The following is a 17,568-nucleotide window of genomic DNA, read 5'->3' as shown; positions in this document are numbered from 1 at the left end:
CGTCCGCTGCCAGACCCTCTTCACCTCCCCTGGACTCTGCGTTGTGTTTATTAATTGTTGTTTATTTGTCGAGGAGCGAGCGGAGGGAAGGAGACACCGGACACAGGAGTTCGGATTGTGGCTGAGACCTTTTTTTTATTCTTTGTTCCACCAGACTTCATGGACACCTTCCAGAACACAGGCAGATACACTAAAAAAAACATGGCGTCCCTCCCGGAGCAAACCTCAGAAACTTGCGTCAACAGCGCCACAGTGCCACCCTGTGGCGCAAACAGGTCACTACCTTACATATACAATAAAACCGAGCCTGAAATGTACATTAAACCCCTTTAAAAACACTTTTCTCCTTCAGTTATGAATTCTTTAAAGTTAGTCAGTATGACAACATCCAATAATATGAATCTGAACTCATTTATAAGATCATATTAATGTAGAAGAGACGTCAAACCTTCGCTGTAATTATTGTGCTTTAAACAATGAAGCCTTTTAAGACTGAATCTAGAATCTTTAGCAGGGGCTAAGCTAGTTAGCTCACGTTAGCTTCACTGTATTGAAACCAATGCGTTCTGTTGCTAGCGTTAGCGTTAGCATTAGCACAACAGAGCAGTTGATAGCAGCTTCTTACCGGGTTTCTGTCCCAGAGTTGCTCCAGAGAAAGTCAGCAGAAAGAGAAACTGTAGTCTGAAACCAAACATGTTTCACCGCAGGAACAACACTATTTTACAGAGATCACATTTAGCTTACAGGGAATAACTATATTTGAAGTTTAATGTCAGAGAAATAGAAAGTAAACTCTGTCGCAGATTATTTCCCGTTTCTTCCTCTCTGAGTTACTGATGGGTGGAGTCTTCACCTGTGTCTTCACCTGTGACTCCACCTGTGTCTTCACCTGTGACTCACTGTTCTATTTAAAACCAACAACTGTAACAGAAACACATCAATAACAGCAACGTTGTGAAAGCCACTAGAGGTGGAGGAAGTACTCAGACTATTTACTGAAGTAAAAGGAGTAATACTGCAGTCTAAGAATACTGAGTAAAAGTCCTGCTTTCAAAATGACACTAGAAGTTAAACAGTAATAGCATTTATACAAAATAACCTGTTCCCATTTCTTAAATAAAGTAATTGTAAAATCCTTACATTCTGAAGAGTTCCACAAACATTATTCTATACTTCTTATAATACATGTGAATCTGGTGCACCACTAGAGTTTGGTAGTATTGTAAAAGTCACTAAACATTTATTATTATCAGTATTTATTTCTGAAGATATCTGATTTCAATGCAAGCTTTCCTTAACACACATTTTTACATTTAAGAACAATCTATGATGTCCATATCAATAACTTTATTGACAACAGTTTCTGTTTGTTTATAACCTGTTTTTAATGATGTTCTTCACTCTTTACGTCGTCTCTGTAAATCACTCTGCGCTGCATGTTGCATGAAAGGTGCCAAATAAATAAAGAGTATGATTATTATTGTTATTGTTATTATTGTTGTTATTATTATTGTTGTTATTATTGTTGTTGTTATTATTGTTATTATTGTTGTTATTATTGTTATTATTATTGTTGTTATTGTTATTATTGTTATTATTATTGTTATTATTATTATTGTTATTGTTGTTATTATTATTGTTGTTATTATTATTGTTGTTATTATTGTTATTATTATTGTTGTTATTATTGTTGTTATTATTGTTATTATTATTGTTGTTATTGTTATTATTGTTATTATTATTGTTATTATTATTATTGTTATTATTATTATTATTATTGTTATTATTGTTATTGTTATTATTGTTATTATTATTGTTATTGTTGTTATTATTGTTGTTGTTGTTATTATTATTATTGTTATTGTTATTATTGTTATTGTTATTATTGTTATTGTTGTTATTATTGTGTTGTCACGATACCAACATTTCAGTTTCGATACCGAGTCAAGAATTGCGATTTGGATACTGTTCTTAAAAAAGGGGAAACGTCCTAAATGTCTTTATTGTGCTTTATTTCAAACCTGGAGAAAAACAAACAAACTGCTGATAGAAGATGAACTGCATCATTCAACAGTTCACAGTAACTGGATAATAACACCATGAACGGAGTACTCTCTTTTCCCCTCTCCCTCTCCCGCTCTCCCCCCTCCCTCTCCCCTCTCCCCTCTCCCTCTCTCCCCTCTCCCCTCTTTCCTCTCTCCTCTCTCCCTCTCTCCCTCTCTCCCCTCTCCCCCTCTCCCTCTCTCCCCCCTCTCCCTCTCTCCCCTCTCCCTCTCTCCCCTCTCCCCATCTCCCTCTCCCCTCTCTCCCTCTCCCTCTCCCTCTCCCTCTCTCCCTCTCCTGACAGCCAGTTGTATCGGTCTCCTGCAGCTCAATGATCCAGTACTGAGTGTCCCGACAGTGAAGAACAAACATACCGATAACTCGTTCAGCTAGTTCCAGATTTAGGTCAGATAGTTTAGTGTGTCAGGTATTTCACTTGGAGTATGTGTGGGCGGAGCTGCGTGTTCTCCGTCAGCAGAGATGAAACCAAGATATTTCCAAGTTTCATTTGTTGCGTCTTTTAGTCAACAGCCAAGTCGCTTCGACAACAGCACTCCCACTCGCAGCCATGCTCTCGTTTTGCCACATGATATGACAGCTGGAGCGTGCATGAGAGAGGGGGGGCACTGCAGGCAGGCTGCAGGGAGTGGAAGCAGAGCGCTGAACACACACAGGAAGTACAGCTCCTATTAAAACAGTCCTTCTTAAATACTGTCACGGTGAACGCCCCTTTTTCGTCGTCGGCAGTCAAGCGGAACTAATTATCACTCGCATGTGAACACTCGAGCAGCAAAAGAAGACGCACGCAGTTCCAGCTTAATATCTGTTTAAAAAGACAAACGTCAGTAAAGCACGAGAAAAGTAAGAGGCGGCATTCTCATCGAGCTCTTCCGAAGTTGTGCTGAATCTGGTACCAATTATTCAAAGACTGAACAGACAGCCGGTAAGATCGCTACGTTAAGACTTTGTTGCGAGTGCCACTTGTTGATTGTTTGATGGACGCCGACGACGCATTTGAATGCTGCCGCGGGAAAGTCATTTGTGTTTGTGCACGGTAGTATCTGCTTTTGTGTTGTAAATATTCACGGGTAGTGCAGAATGTATTGTGGAAACGTTGGTTAGTCAGTTTTATTGTAGTTTGCTTAATTCAGTGATTTAGCTCTTTGATATGGAATACTGCTGTGATGGATTGGCATAAAGCCATGGTTTAAAACGTGCATAGTCCTAGATCATATGAAGTTTGTCTAAAATGAATTGCTGAAATTGCACATTGTAACTTGGTGGGAGTGAAAATGTATTGTAAATATTTGTAAATATTTATATGGGAAAAAATGGTGTGCTAAACATGCTGCTAACAATTGAACTGTTTAGTGATCCATGTGGTTGATCAGTCACTCATTGTGGTTCTCGTATTAGAAAATGTAGGCTAATTTAATATCTGTGATGGATTCAAGCTAAAATGATTAACTTAACAGATGTGTTTATTTATATACATGTGGTTATTTATTTATATATATATGTGGTTATTTATACATGTGTGTGTCAGGTCAAACATTTTGATAATTGATCATTGTTGATTCCTGTGCCTATTTTTATAAGAGATGTGCAAATTTGTAAATGGTTGGTGTTCTCTGGTTTTTAAGGTTTTTCACCTGTACTGTCTGGGCTACAAAAGGAAGAAAAATAAATCGGATAAAGATACAAGAAGCCTGGTCATTGAGTGAAACCCAGTTAAAACATTCAGAATTGGTGCCTCCCTATCAAGTGGGGGTTAAGCACAGCCAAAAAAGACGGAACACTTGACAAATACCGGTACTGGTGAAACGGGGAATCGTTGCTTTTTAACGGCAGGGTATCGCGATACCTTTGTAGTACCGGTGCACCGTGCAGCACTCATTTATTATTATGATTAATAACCTGAGGGTTGCCCATGTATCTCCAAACGCTTAAATCTTTACACCGATCTCAGGAGTATGTCTTCAGAGTTTAGTTTGAACTACATAACTTACGAACAGTGAATTACTTTACTGATGTTCCGTATTTTACTGAAGTATTAAATTCAAAATAAATTAAACTCGTTACATTTTTCCACTCAGTAAATAAAATATGAAAAACAGGTGCAGTTATTAAATACAGGTTCAATGTTTATTCATTTATAACAGTGGTCTGTGCAAAAGCAAAAGTGCATTCCTTATTTGTGCTTCAGCAGAACATAATACACAACAACAACAGTGGGTCATTTTTTGGCAGATAATACAGTCAGCAGGTAACACAATAAAAATAAAGGAAACAGAAAACAAACTCAGAATATCAAGGCAGCGCTTTTCATCTGACAACATAAGAAACCCCCTCAATAATTCACAGTGAGGTTTGGAGAGATTATTGTTCAGAATGAAACTCCAGGTCACTTTGGTGTAATGACATGATGTACGGTTGAATAATCCCCAGAAATGGATACGTGTATTTACACATTCATAAATTCATAATTCAATAAAAAGTGATCAAAACAATTATTAGAGTTCCCTCAAAGACACAGAGTGTTCCTGCTGCCTTCACAACTAGCTCAGATCCGCTTCATCAGCCCATTCAGACTGATAATCCTCTACCATGAATAGAATTGAAAGACAAAAACTAAAGCTTCTTATGGATATAATAATCATCATATATGTAACACAAGATATAATTCATAACATCCTTCAATTAACACATTCAGACTGACCAACAAACTATCATTTTCCAGGAGTTCATTTAAAACAGATCAACTTCAGACATTTTCTCAAACAACAAACTCCACCTTCTGATTGGCGTTCCCTGAATGGCAAACAAATCAACAAATTAAGGAAAAATATAAAAGTGAAAGAGCTGGTTTCACAGGAACCTGTAACAGGCTGCTCATAAAGAGTAACTGCATCTGGATTATTCCTGCCAGATTCATCCTCTGCTTTATCATCGAAAGAGATAAAGGTCTTCCTAAAAACAGTAAACTTTAAACAATACAATTATAATATTTACACTTCATTTTAGACATTCTTCTCCTCGATATTAACGTCCTTTTGAGACAGATTTACGTTCAACAATTAGCAAGAATATTCATCAAAGTGATTCTGTGGCGGTTAATTCTCTCTCTCTCTCCTTCAGACTGATGATCCTCTATTTTAAAAAGGAAGTAAAAATAATTATTGGTTTGTTTCAAAAGCTGCAACCTGATGGAAACACACACACACGCACGCACACACACACGCACGCACGCACGCACGCACGCACGCACACACACACACACACACACACACACACACACACACACACACACACACACACACACACACACACACACACAGATGTTAGGCTAACACTTTTTGGATGGCTTCAGGTGCTGCTGGGAGGGTTCTGTAACAGAGCCGTTTCTGTGTTTTCAAAATCTTCTCCCTCCTGATCAGAACCTGCAGCAGAGAAAATCAAACATAGATTACATAAAGTCAACTTTTATCCAAACAGAAATATTATGGCTGATCCAATAACAACATGTCCTTCTGGGTATAATCTTTTTAGAGCAGTGGTTCTCAAACTGAGTGGCGCGCCCCCCTAGTGGGGCGTGGAGGTACTGCAGGGGGCGCGTGAAGCTTGTTAGGAAGTTGTAAACAAACATTGTGTGCGCTTTATTATATAAAAAATACATAGACTTCTTATTGCTACATCAAAGTTATCTTGCACATTTTATCAAACCAAATATGTTTCTAACTTGCAATATCATTATTTCTGCTCTTCCAGAGACCTCTCTCGTGTGTGTGCTGGGGGGGGGGGGCTGCTCGCTCACGGACACGCTGCAAAACGTACACTCTACAAGGCTCGATGTGGACAACGCTCGTATGACAGAAGTATTTTTGCGTAAACAGGAGCAATCTGTCCAGCAGCTGGCCAAAAGGCATCATATTCAGAGGAGAGATGCACAGCTTTCTGCTGTAAATCAAAGCTCTGTTGCCCCAATGACGAGTAAGGTGGGAGAAGTACTGAAGTCTGATTTGAGGGTTGACTATATTTCACATCATTAATCCAAATCTGTAAAGTAACGGGATTACATACATGTAGTGGAGTAGAAGTACAAAGATGCAAAACCTGAAATACTCAAGTACAAGTATCTCAAAAGTATACTTGTACTTGAGTACAAAATATTCCCATTACCCAAAGGGGGTCTGACTGTAAAGGTTTGAGAACCGCTGGGTTAGAGTGAGTTTGTCTCTGTAACGCTTCAATCAGGGGGCTCCCTCTGTACCCTTTACAGAGTTACAGTCAGGAAGAGAAGCTGTGTGGAAACATCAGTGCCACAGTCAGTCTATGTAGACAACTTTCTTCAAAGCTTTCCCGCCAAACAGCAGTTCAAAATTGTCTTGGGCCGACTGCGAGCATTACTCGACCCTCGGGGCTTTGAAATCCGACAGTGGATCAGTAACCTCCCCTCAGTGGTTGAGCATCTCCCCAAAGAAGCTCAATCACAGAATACAGAACGGTGGAATAGCCAAGATCGCACTGACCCATGGGAAGGAGCATTGGGCTTGATATGGCACTGCTCCTCTGACACCTTAGGCTACAAACACAGGCCTGTTGAGTACCAAAAGCTTATACTCTTCGCAATGTGTACAGGATACTTGCCACCCAGTACGACCCCCTTGGGTTTGTCATCCCATTCACCACCCGTGCCAAAGTCCTCATTCAGAAACTGAGGTCAAAAGAGCGGGACTGGGACGACCCATGCCTCCCTGACGCATTCGTGAAAGCTTGAGGATTATGGGAAAAGGAACTTCCTTCTTTGACCGAAATCAAGATCCCATGGTGTTATGGACCCGTTGAAAATCAGGATCCTTCAGTGACCAGAGAACTGCATGTGTTCTGTGATGCCTCTGAGACGGCCTATGGATCTGTGGCCTACCTGAGGACAGTGGATTCCAACGGGCAGGTACATATCTCATTTGTCCTGGTCGTTCAAGAGGGGCACCCAGGCGCCAAATCACTATTCCCCGCCTGGAGTTATGTGCTGCTTTGACTGGAGCTCAACTGGTAAAGAAGCTGCAGTCAGAACTTACTCTGACCCTTGACAAACTAGTGCTATGGTCAGACTCCACAACCGTCCTAACCTGGCTCCAATCAGAGTCCTGCCAGTACAAAACAATTGTTGCCCATCGGATCACAGAGATCCTTGAGTACACGCCCCCTCTGACTAGAGGTATATTAATTCAGCAAAATACCCAGCTGATGACATCACCAGAGGAAAAACCTTGAAAGAACTAGCCTCTCCGCACCAATGGAGTCAGGGCCTTCCTTTCCTGTAACAGCATCCTCGTGAATGGCCCTGGTTTCCACTCTCAACCTCTAATGATGCAGAAACTGAGATCAGAAAATCTTCCTTCTGTGGTTATACGTCCCTTATGCCTACAACCATCCCCAAAGACATCCTTGACTTTCAGTCCTGGGAGGACCTGGTTGTTGGAACCGCCCAGAACATCATCTCGTCCTTGGATGCAGGTTCTCAACCCCCTGAGAGAGCTTCGGTGGAGGCCCTCCTTATAACACATTCACATCAAGAGAGTTTCCCAGAAGAGTATGCCGTACTCAAAGCAGACAAACCTGTCACCAGTCAAAGCCGCCTGAACAATCTGGCCCCTGAGTTCAATCACACCACAAACTTGATCAGAGTTGTGCTCGGCTGCGCAAAAGTGAACGTCTGGATTATAACAATATCCATCCTGTGGTTTTGGATCCAAAACACTACATTACACAACTGCTGATTAAGGACTTTGAAAATAAGCTCTGCCACCCTGGGCCGGAGAGAGTCTTTGCCGGCCTCAGGAGGAAATATTGGATCTTGCGTGGAAGACAAGCAGTGCGGAAACACCAGCATTCATGCATGGAGTCCAAGAAATGGAAGGCAAACCCAGAGATTCCTAGGATGGCTGATCTACCTCCATCTCGCCTGCGATCATTCAAGCCCCCTTTCTGGTCCACAGGGATGGACTGCTTTGGCCCTTTCCTTGTCAAAGTCGGCCGCAGACAGGAGAAGAGATGGGGAATACTCTTTAAATGTCTGACCACACCGTGCATTCATAGAGACCTTCTTCCTAGTCTGGACACAGACAGCTTCCTCATGGCATTCCACCGCTTCGTAGCACGATGTGGAACCCCATTTGAAGTCATATCAGACCATGGCACCAACTTCGTGGGAGGAGCGAGAGAGCTGCAATTGACCAATTGAGCCCTGCTCTTCAAGAACATATGTCTAAACACAAAGTGCGCTTCTTGAGGATCCCCGCATGCCCCCCAATCTGGGGGGACCTGGGAAAGGGAAGTGAGAGCCATTAAGACAGCATTACGTGTCACCTTGGGCAATCAATCCGTCACGGAGGAAGTGTTGCAAACTGTACTCATAGAGGTTGAGGAGATCCTGAACTCCAAGACCCTCGGGTACACCGCCTCTGACATATCAGGCCCAGTGACCCCAAACCTTCCCCTGATGGGGCGGCTTGAGGCAGCCCTTCCCCAGGTCGTATATGCCTGTCCTGACCTTCTAGGTACAAGGAGATGGCGGCACAGTCAAGTGCTCGCAGATTAATTCTGGGTAAGCTTTATAAAGAACTACCTCCCTACCCTTCAAACTCGGCAAAAGTGGAGATAGGAGAAACCGAATCTCATCCTGGATGTCATTGTAATGGTCGTGGACCCGAATCTACCCCAGGCATCCTGGCCAATAGGAAAGGTTCAGAAACTTCTCCCTAGCTCAGACGGCAGAGTCAGAGTGGCTGAGGTACTAATCAAAGGGAAATCATATGTACGTCCTGTCAGCCGACTGGTTTCCCTCACGGAGATCAGAGATGACTAAGAACCCTGAAGGAACACAAGGGTTTTCCTTTGAATCAAATATGTGTCACATATCTGAGGGGCGGCTGTGGAAAACCCTTCCCCCACTCCTCTACCTGCTCCCTCCTCCTGCCACCCTGGAGGGGCGGAGCTAGCCAATCTATTAAGGCCACCAGCTCACCTGTGGCTTCCCTTCCCCCGACGAACAAAGAAGCTGGCTGGCCCCAGCTACTCTTGAGACAGAACTGTTGTCTCGAGTAAATAACCAGTACGTTTCTTTTCTAGGTTGTATCTTCATGGCATCTTGGGTGGCTTATCTCTCTTTATCTTCTGTGCCGTTTTGATTGCCTGTGGTTACTTTGTCGCCACATGGCATATAGTTATGTAGAGATAGCTGCCTCGTAACATAATTTGAGTAAAGAGTGTTGTGTTTAAACTACCTGGAATGTGTTGTGCTTTTCTGCCAGATAAACCGATCAACAATATAAGAACCAACAAACTACAAATCAAAGACTATTATCTGGAAGTCCTGCCTCCATGTGCTCCTGAGATCCACTGCGTTGACTTTATAATACTGGAATCAACCACCCTCAATAATTTCACCCTCTGTACCCTTTGCAGGGGTTTTCAACCGGTGGTCCGCGGACCCCTGGTGGTCCGCGGCGGCATTGCATGTGGTCCGTGACAAGAGCCTATGTTGATCAGTTCACCATTGTTTTTTTTTAATATAAATTCGCTTTGATATTTCAACACATTTCCAGAATACCGTTACATATCGTGAAAAATATGTTTAAAATAATATAAAGGAAATTCAAGCTGACAGAATGTAGCCTTGCGCCTATCCAGTCTATGGTAGCCTGTGATTCGCTAATGGTAATGAGTTGCGTCGCTAACCTCACTTATTATTCATTACGTACAGTCTTGCGAGCAAAGTTGACACACATTTATAAGCATAGCCGACGAGAGTATTTTAAGATAGGTTGTAGTACAGCAAACATTTGTTACATATGTACTAGTCTAGCTATATATCTAGCACCAATGGATCGTTTTGTAGTGAGGAAAGTGCCAGAGGGACAGGCTGCCATGACAGAGGGTCAGGCTGCCACGACAGAGGGACAGGCCGCCACGATAGGGCAAGGACAGGCTTCCGAAGCGTCAACTTCGCAAAAAAGACGAAAAAGAAAATACAATGAGGAATATGTTAAATATGGATTCACAGTGACGACAGACAGAGCAGGAGAGGAGGTACCACTGTGTTTCGTATGTTCAACAATTCTCTGTAATGAAGCTATGAAGCCGTCGAAACTTACGCGGCATATGGAGACGCATCACGTCCACTTGAAGGCCAAACCCGTTGAGTACATGCAACAGATGTTGCGTGATTTCAAAGGACAGCAGGCTACCATGAGGAAGAGTGCAAAAATAAATGAAAACGCACTGAAAGCATCGTATCTGGTCGCTCTCAGGGTTGCAAAAAGTAAGAAGCCCCATACCATTGCAGAGCAGCTTATATTGCCAGCAGCCATAGATATGTGCAGAGCTATGGTAAGCGAAGAATGTGCCAACAAATTAAAAACTATTCCGTTGTCAGACAACACAATCGGAAGACGAATTGGGGAAATGGCAAATGATGTCAAAGACCAGCTGATGGCAAAACTTCAGACAGTTCTGTTTTCCCTTCAAATCGACGAGACGACAGATGTTACTAATGATGCGCAACTGTTAACATTTGTGCGATACGAGGACAGTGGCACTATGTGCGAGGAATTTCTTTTTTGCAAACCACTGCCCGGGCGAACTACCGGTGTAGAAATATTTAAAGCACTGGACGATTTTTTCACGGAGCACAATATCTCGTGGCAGAGGTGCGTTGCATTATGCAGCGATGGGGCCCGAGCCATGAGTGGCAGCAAGACTGGACTGTTTGCGCATGTAAGGAGGGTGGCTCCGGGGGTAATTTGGACACACTGCCTGATTCATAGAGAGGCTCTCGCCTCCAAAGATCTCAGTGTTGAGCTCAGTGGTGTGTTTGATGTCGTTGTCAAGACGGTCAACTTCATAAAACGAAACGCATTGAATACACGCCTGTTTTCATCCCTATGCCATGACTTGGGAAGTGAACACAGCTCTCTCCTTTATCATTCAGAGGTGCGTTGGCTGTCTCGCGGCGCTGTGCTCGCCCGTGTGTTTGAACTACGCGGAGCTATCTACGAGTTCTTGTGCGAGAAGCATTCTGATCTGGCTTCCAATTTCAACGATAGTTACTGGTTAACTAAGCTGGCGTACCTCACAGATGTTTTTGCAGAGCTGAACAAGTTGAACAGCTCCATGCAAGGGAGAGATGCAAACGTCATGCAGCTCTACGAGAAGCTCGACGCATTTGTGAAAAAAATGTCAAAGTGGATCGAACGAGTGGAGAGCAATAACTTGGCGATGTTTCCTTCAGTTGAGGAATACCCTGACAGCACTGACATCAACGACACTATATGTGAGCATTTGAGGAAGCTTGTGCGTCAATTCGCAAAGTACTTCACTGATTCGGAAGAGTGGCGCCGTGACAGCAAGTGGATCCTGCTCCCATTCAGTGACGATGCATCAGTAGGGTCAAGTCTGACGGCTGTGGAAGAGGATAAGCTGATTGAGATGTCCACAGACTCTGTCAGGAGGCATATGTACGACACACAGCCCCTTGTTAAATTCTGGATAAGTTGCCAGACAGAATTTCCACAGCTTGCTGCAAAAGCAATGAGGTGTCTTTTGCCCTTTCCAACCACATACCTGTGTGAGAGTGGTTTTTCTACACTGGCGTACTTAAAGAATAAGTACAGGGCTAGGCTTGATCCAGAGAATGACATGAGACTGTCTCTGTCTACCATTTCGCCACGAATAGACAGGCTGTGTGGACTTCACCACGCCCAGATATCACACTGACAGGTAGGCCTAATTCTCCCATGTTTTCACTGTTACGACCCTGGCGGGTTTAGGCCCCGCCCTGTGTTAATGGTAAGCCTGTTCTCTCTCCCTGCTTTTCTCAATCTCTCTCTGCTTTTCTCAATCTCTCTGTCTCTACAGCAGGTGATTGGTGACAGGTCTGTCCTGGCTGGGTTATAAAAGCCCTGACCAGCCAGCAGTTGAGGCTGCCTTGGTCTTCATTTGTTGGATTTTGGTTCTCCGGTGTTGTTGGATTTTTGTTCTCCGTTGTTGTTTTGTCACACACCTAGACTGACTTTGCATGACATTTTTAGTTACTTTTCCCAATACTGAATTGCACAACACTTTATTATTCTTTATTCTTTCTTTAAAATAATCTTTAATTTAATTTAATTTAATAAATCTACTTTTATTATTATAAAATCTGCGTGGCCTCTCTTTCATGTTTCATGCATTGAGCTATGCATGTAACACCAAATACACACGCGCAGGCACATCAGTGGGCCGCGGATTGCTTTCTAGTCCGAATGGTGGTCCCTGGGACAAAACCAGTTCAAAACCCCTGCTTTACAGAGTTACAGTCAGGAAGAGAAGCTGTGTGGAAACCAAGGAGTTCAGGTAGTTTCAGGTTTATGGAGTTTAATATCATATGTGTGTATCCATGCAACCACAAGCTACTCTACTGAATTCTAGGAGAGGCTTTGAAGGTCTGTACCACGGTTTGTCTTCAGAGGACATCCTTCAGTAGAGCTGTTTGTCTTATCCACATCTTTTATCTTCCCAATGGATTCTGCAGCAGAGAAAATCAAACATAGATTACATAAAGTCAACTTTTATCCAAACAGAAATATTACTGATGATCCAACAACAACATGTCCTTCTGGGTATAATCTCTCAGAGTGAGTTTGTTCTTGATGAATGTTTGAGTCAGCAGGAATGAATGTGTGTGTACAGATGACCCCTGAGGGACACCATCACACACTGCTCCTGCAGTTTGACTGAGACTTTGATTCTCTTCTCATTCAGGTCTCTGTTTCCACTGCTGTACATTACTCATGCTTTCAGTCGTCTGGTATCTAGTAGAAGGAACTCGTTGAATAGTTTAGCTCTTTGTGAATAGTTGTGCTTTGCTAAAGTAGGCTTTCATCTCCATTTAATGACTCCATTACTCTGATCTTTGGTCCTGAGTTTGTCTCTGTAACGCTTCAATCAGGGGGCTCCCTCTGTACCCTTTACAGAGTTACAGTCAGGAAGAGAAGCTGTGTGGAAACCAAGGAGTTCAGGTAGTTTCAGGTTTATGGAGTGAAAAGACTCCCTGGATTTTCGTCCTTTTTTTTTCAGTTATCTTTCTAATATGGTGAATCTGCCAAACTGAATCCCACTCCACCTGCCAGCTAAGGGGCGGAGACTATAAATAGCCTGCTCACCCTTTAGTTCATCCTTTGCACTCCCTGCCAGCACACCAATTTAACCCTGTGTCCTGAGTTTCCTCCACATATCCTGAAGTGTGCGTCTTCAAGTTAACGTGAGTGGTCAATTCATTGTTTATTGTTTCATTTGTATGCCTTTGTGGTAGTTTTGCTGATCCCTTTGTTCTCAGACATGTGCTAGGAGCCATGTGGGAATTGTTTGTTGCTTGTTTGTTACTTTGCTGTTTAGTTGTGGATTGCGTATTCACACATGATTGTTGCTTGTTCGTTGCCTTTGCTGTTTAGTTCTGAATTGTGTATTTGCACATGATTGTTGGTTTCTCTGTTTGATTGACCACTTCGTTATTTAATTGTAGTTGTATTGTTTCTTTGTTTTCTCATGCAGCACACAAAATAATCAAGACCAAAAGGGAAAATAAATACTGGTTCTTGCATTAAACCCTGCCTTCTCCTTGCCTCATTGCATCCTTGCCCTTTGGGTCTTCTGACCGAGACCCTGTCTGCTCGCCACACTCACTCTCCCCGAACCAAATCACCCCTACAGTTCCTTCATGGAGTTTAAGATCATATGTGTGTATCCATGCAACCACAAGCTACTCTACTGAATTCTAGGAGAGGCTTTGGTGTGAAGAAAGGTGTGAGAGCCATTTGGGCATTTTATTTACTGTACTTATCGACCACTTGATGAGCACATTGCACATTCTCTAAAGTTAACATTAATGAACCTAATTATAATCATACAGTTTACCTGACATTGGGCTGTGTTTATGGGCCGCCATAAGTTCATGTTTTTGTTGTTGTAGAAAATAATCATAGCACACCGTAGTGCACACGCTCAAGAGGGCAGTCTCAGGTAGAGATGGCGTTGCCAGCGTGACAAAGAAAAAGGTCTGAATGGAAGTCTGGAAGGGGCAAGGGAAGAAGGCTCTGACCGCACGCATCCCTAGCTGTATTTTTGTGAGTATACATTTTGTTTGTGCTGTGCAGAAGTCCCAAATCGGCAGTGGGCCGGCAAAGGATTTATCCACAACCAAGGAATACAGCATTTAAATGGAACCATGAAGTATCTGGGTTTTCATGGGAGTCAATACTCGAATGCGCACAGCAGACTAAGAGGCCTTTGAACATTTGGATACGCGTAATCGGCCGCTACAAAAGGCCTTCTCCAAACCAAGAAACACACACTGATCAGAAGGACCTCTTAAACAGCCGTTAGTCTAGCTATACAAACCTTTGTAGAAGTGGATAAGTTTCCCCACAGGAGAACCTGCAGCAGAGAAAATCAAACATAGATTACATAAAGTCAACTTTTATCCAAACAGAAATATTACTGATGATCCAACAACAACATGTCCTTCTGGGTATAATCTCTCAGAGTGAGTTTGTTCTTGATGAATGTTTGAGTCAGCAGGAATGAATGTGTGTGTACAGATGACCCCTGAGGGACACCATCACACACTCCTCCTGCAGTCTGACTGAGACTTTGATTCTCTTCTCATTCAGGTCTCTGTTTCCACTGCTGTACATTACTCATGCTTTCAGTCGTCTGGTATCATCGTTTATATCTGGATGTGTTTGTGGTGTCAGTAAATCAACCTGATGTAAACAGTAACACAATGAAGCTCATCTGAGAAGACACAGAGACCAGACTCTGGACACATCTGATACGTTGGTGTGTGCAGATTAAGAAGAAATACATAGAATTATATAAACGTACCTTTACTGTGGCGTCTTTTAATGCAGTGTTCACGTACAAAACAACAGAACGCAGCAAGAATTAAAATTTTCCCAAAACCCAATAAAACCGATCCCCTTCCCCCAGATCCCGGTGCGGGATGGGTCCCACTCCTTTCTCGAAACACACACACCCCACACAAAACAAAACACACACACCCCCAAAACACCCCCACACTTACTTTTGAAATTATCTTTTTTAATTTTTTTTTTTAATAAAGCAAGGAACTCATCTCCCCACTGTTTGTACAAAAGATCGAGAAAGGGGACCCGTGCTTGATGCCTCCTGAAAAACCCACACACTGGAAAGGGGTTGGGTTTCCCTGGTACCTTAATGCAGAGAGTGATAAAGATTGGTCTTCCTCGGGGAACTCGTTTCTCCCATAAAGGATCCCCTTCCCATTGTTTTCCTGCCACTTTTCCCTTTAGTTTTCACAGAACCCACCAGGAAATCCACTGCAGAAGCTCCCGGGCTGCTGGGGCATTAAGAGTCTGAGGGAACGGTTTTTGGGGTTGCAGCGGGGGAACAAAAAAGGGAACCCAAAAAAGGGCCCTTTGGGGGGGGAGGGAAAAAAACTACAAATAGAAACCCCCTTCAGGGCCCCAAAAGGGGGGATAAAACGCATTTTTTTTTGCACCAGGTCTCACAGATAGGACCTTTATGTTTGTTTTTTTCATGTCATTTTTTTTACTTCAGTTTAAACCCTTTAAATATCTTTTAAAAACTGGGGGGAAAGGGTTTTAGCTGCACAATTTCCCAAATATGACATAGGTGACCAAGGGAGGAAACCCCTGTTTTTCCCCTACGGGCAGATGAACAGCTAAAGCCAACAGCCAATGGAAATCATTGTTGTAAAGGGCAAAATAAACACCCACTAAACCGAAAACCCGCTGTTTGTCTCTTTTAAAAACCACTCCCCTTTGGAACAAAAATGCGGGTTTGAAAAAGAAGACATTTGAACTTTGAAAAGGTGCCTCACTTGAAGTAAAAGAACGCTTTGGGGTTAAAATCAGACCCTGGGAACCCCACCACCACTTACGGATACAACTTGATCTACATCTTTAATAACACTGGGGCCCCAGGAGCTCAGCACACTGCCCCAGGGGACTTCACGGCCCCTAGAGTTCCCCGGGATCGGCCCTTAAGGTTTGAGATCTTAAAGCCCAAAAACATTTGTTTTAATTTCTTGTCAAAAAACCCTTCCCTTAAAAAATGTTTTAAAACGTTCAAAAAATGGAGACGGAAAAACAGGGAGCAGAGACACAATTTTCACCCAACCCCCTTAAAATGTAGCCCCTCACACCTTCCTTTTCCCCAAATTGGTACTAGAAGGGGGGGGGGCCCCATTCATCCGATTTTATTGTCTCAATGTTTCCTCACATTAAATGAACATTACCAAGCCTACATGTTTAAAGTTTTGTGTTCAATTCTCAGGGGGGCCCTTTAAAAAGCACTCTCTTGCCCCCCAAAAGGGAGACGCGTGTTGGTTTCCCCAAAAAGTACTCAACCCCAAAATCCCGCCAACTAGAAAGTTTTACCCATGGGTGCAGATGTTGGGGAAAAAAACCCGGGGTATCTTCCAGCGTCGGGCGCCTCCCTCTTTCAAAGATGAGGAGGGGTTGCCTTTCTTCAGTTTCCAAAGGGAAAAAGTGCGATCGAAACCCTTTTAATGCTTTACTCTGACCCCAAAAGTTTTGAAAAGAAGGCCCCCATCAAAAAAGGAAAACCTCCTGCAGGACTTTTCCCCCAGGACCGACTTTTCCTCCCGCAAAGACAAATCCTTTTCCCCCGCCCCTTTCCCGCCCATGGAGTGGTAATACAGCATCCAACCCCCGCCTTCTGGAACCCACTCTGACAGCATTGGAAGGAAAGCCGTTTAATCATGACTGTTCAGACATTGGCTCTCCCGGGATGTAAATAGAAAGCAAGGGCTGTTTACTCAGAGGGTTTTGAGGAAGGGTTTAAAAAGCTGATCTGAGGGTTAAAAGGACAAAAACTGGTGCCAACCCGCAAACGAGATCGACAGGAAAAATTTAACTTTGAAAAAAAAAACCCCGTAGATCCCGAAAAAAAAATAGGGAACCCTTATTTTGAAATAATTTTGTATTTTTTCAGCGCCCAAAAGGCGGCAAAATTTTTAAATTTACTAATAAAAACAAAGGGAAAGATAAATTGCACATTCATTTTTATCAAAATGAAATATACAGCACTAGCAGGGATAGCTAGTAGGGCGCAAAAGTTGTACTGGCATGGCGGAGGGTCCGGGGCCCCCCCGAAAAAGGGCATTTCCCCGAGGGAAAGGGAAAGGGGGAATCATTTTCAACATGGTGAAAAAACGAGGTGTTTGTATGCTGTGGAAAAAAAACTCCAGCGCTGTCTAAAAAAGGAAAAACTTTGGAAACGGCACCACAACCCCCAACCACACAAATTCAAAAAACAGGTTTTCTCCGCCCAAAAGCGCAATTTCCCCCTAGGGAAAATTTCGAGCTGAAAGCGGGGGGGTTGGGAAAAATCAGGCCCGCATTTTCTTTTTACAAAAACCCGCGGCTCAAAAAAAAAGGGGTCGAAATGAAAACTTCATTT

General features: G+C 43.0%; 3 protein-coding genes across 10 annotated transcripts in view; 2 read left to right on the top strand and 1 right to left on the bottom strand.

The window, feature by feature from the left end:
• Positions 1–17,568, bottom strand: part of LOC134882975 (butyrophilin subfamily 1 member A1-like) — a 158,419-nt gene that overhangs the window by 101,883 nt on the left and 38,968 nt on the right. For 6 of the 8 annotated variants that reach the window (XM_063911030.1, XM_063911031.1, XM_063911032.1 and 3 more), the window contains exon 10: positions 12,536–12,610. In XM_063911030.1, coding sequence (XP_063767100.1) covers positions 12,536–12,610 — 75 coding nt within the window. Of the gene's footprint in view, positions 1–12,535; positions 12,611–14,481; positions 14,518–14,967; positions 15,007–17,568 lie in introns of all 8 variants that reach the window. The other 2 variants (XM_063911033.1, XM_063911036.1) reach the window with 1 other exon arrangement.
• The window catches only part of LOC134882980 (butyrophilin subfamily 1 member A1-like), a 52,411-nt gene that overhangs the window by 29,813 nt on the left and 5,030 nt on the right, over positions 1–17,568 (top strand). The gene's annotated exons all lie outside the window — the stretch shown is intronic.
• On the top strand, positions 9,365–12,365 carry LOC134882974 (protein FAM200A-like). Its single transcript, XM_063911028.1, has 2 exons — positions 9,365–11,823; positions 11,962–12,365. Exon 1 carries the CDS (start codon positions 9,739–9,741, stop codon positions 11,818–11,820), a length of 2,082 nt encoding a protein of 693 aa, XP_063767098.1. The 5' UTR covers positions 9,365–9,738; the 3' UTR covers positions 11,821–11,823; positions 11,962–12,365.

Source organism: Eleginops maclovinus, chromosome 20 (genome assembly GCF_036324505.1).
Source record: "Eleginops maclovinus isolate JMC-PN-2008 ecotype Puerto Natales chromosome 20, JC_Emac_rtc_rv5, whole genome shotgun sequence".
In the NCBI taxonomy this organism is placed as follows: domain Eukaryota; kingdom Metazoa; phylum Chordata; class Actinopteri; order Perciformes; family Eleginopidae; genus Eleginops; species Eleginops maclovinus.
This window is presented reverse-complemented; position numbering and strand designations above follow the sequence as displayed.

Excerpts from the sequence above, each read along its gene's own strand:
- LOC134882974 (XM_063911028.1), top strand. The coding sequence starts at position 9,739 with ATGGTAGCCTGTGATTCGCTAATGGTAATGAGTTGCGTCGCTAACCTC.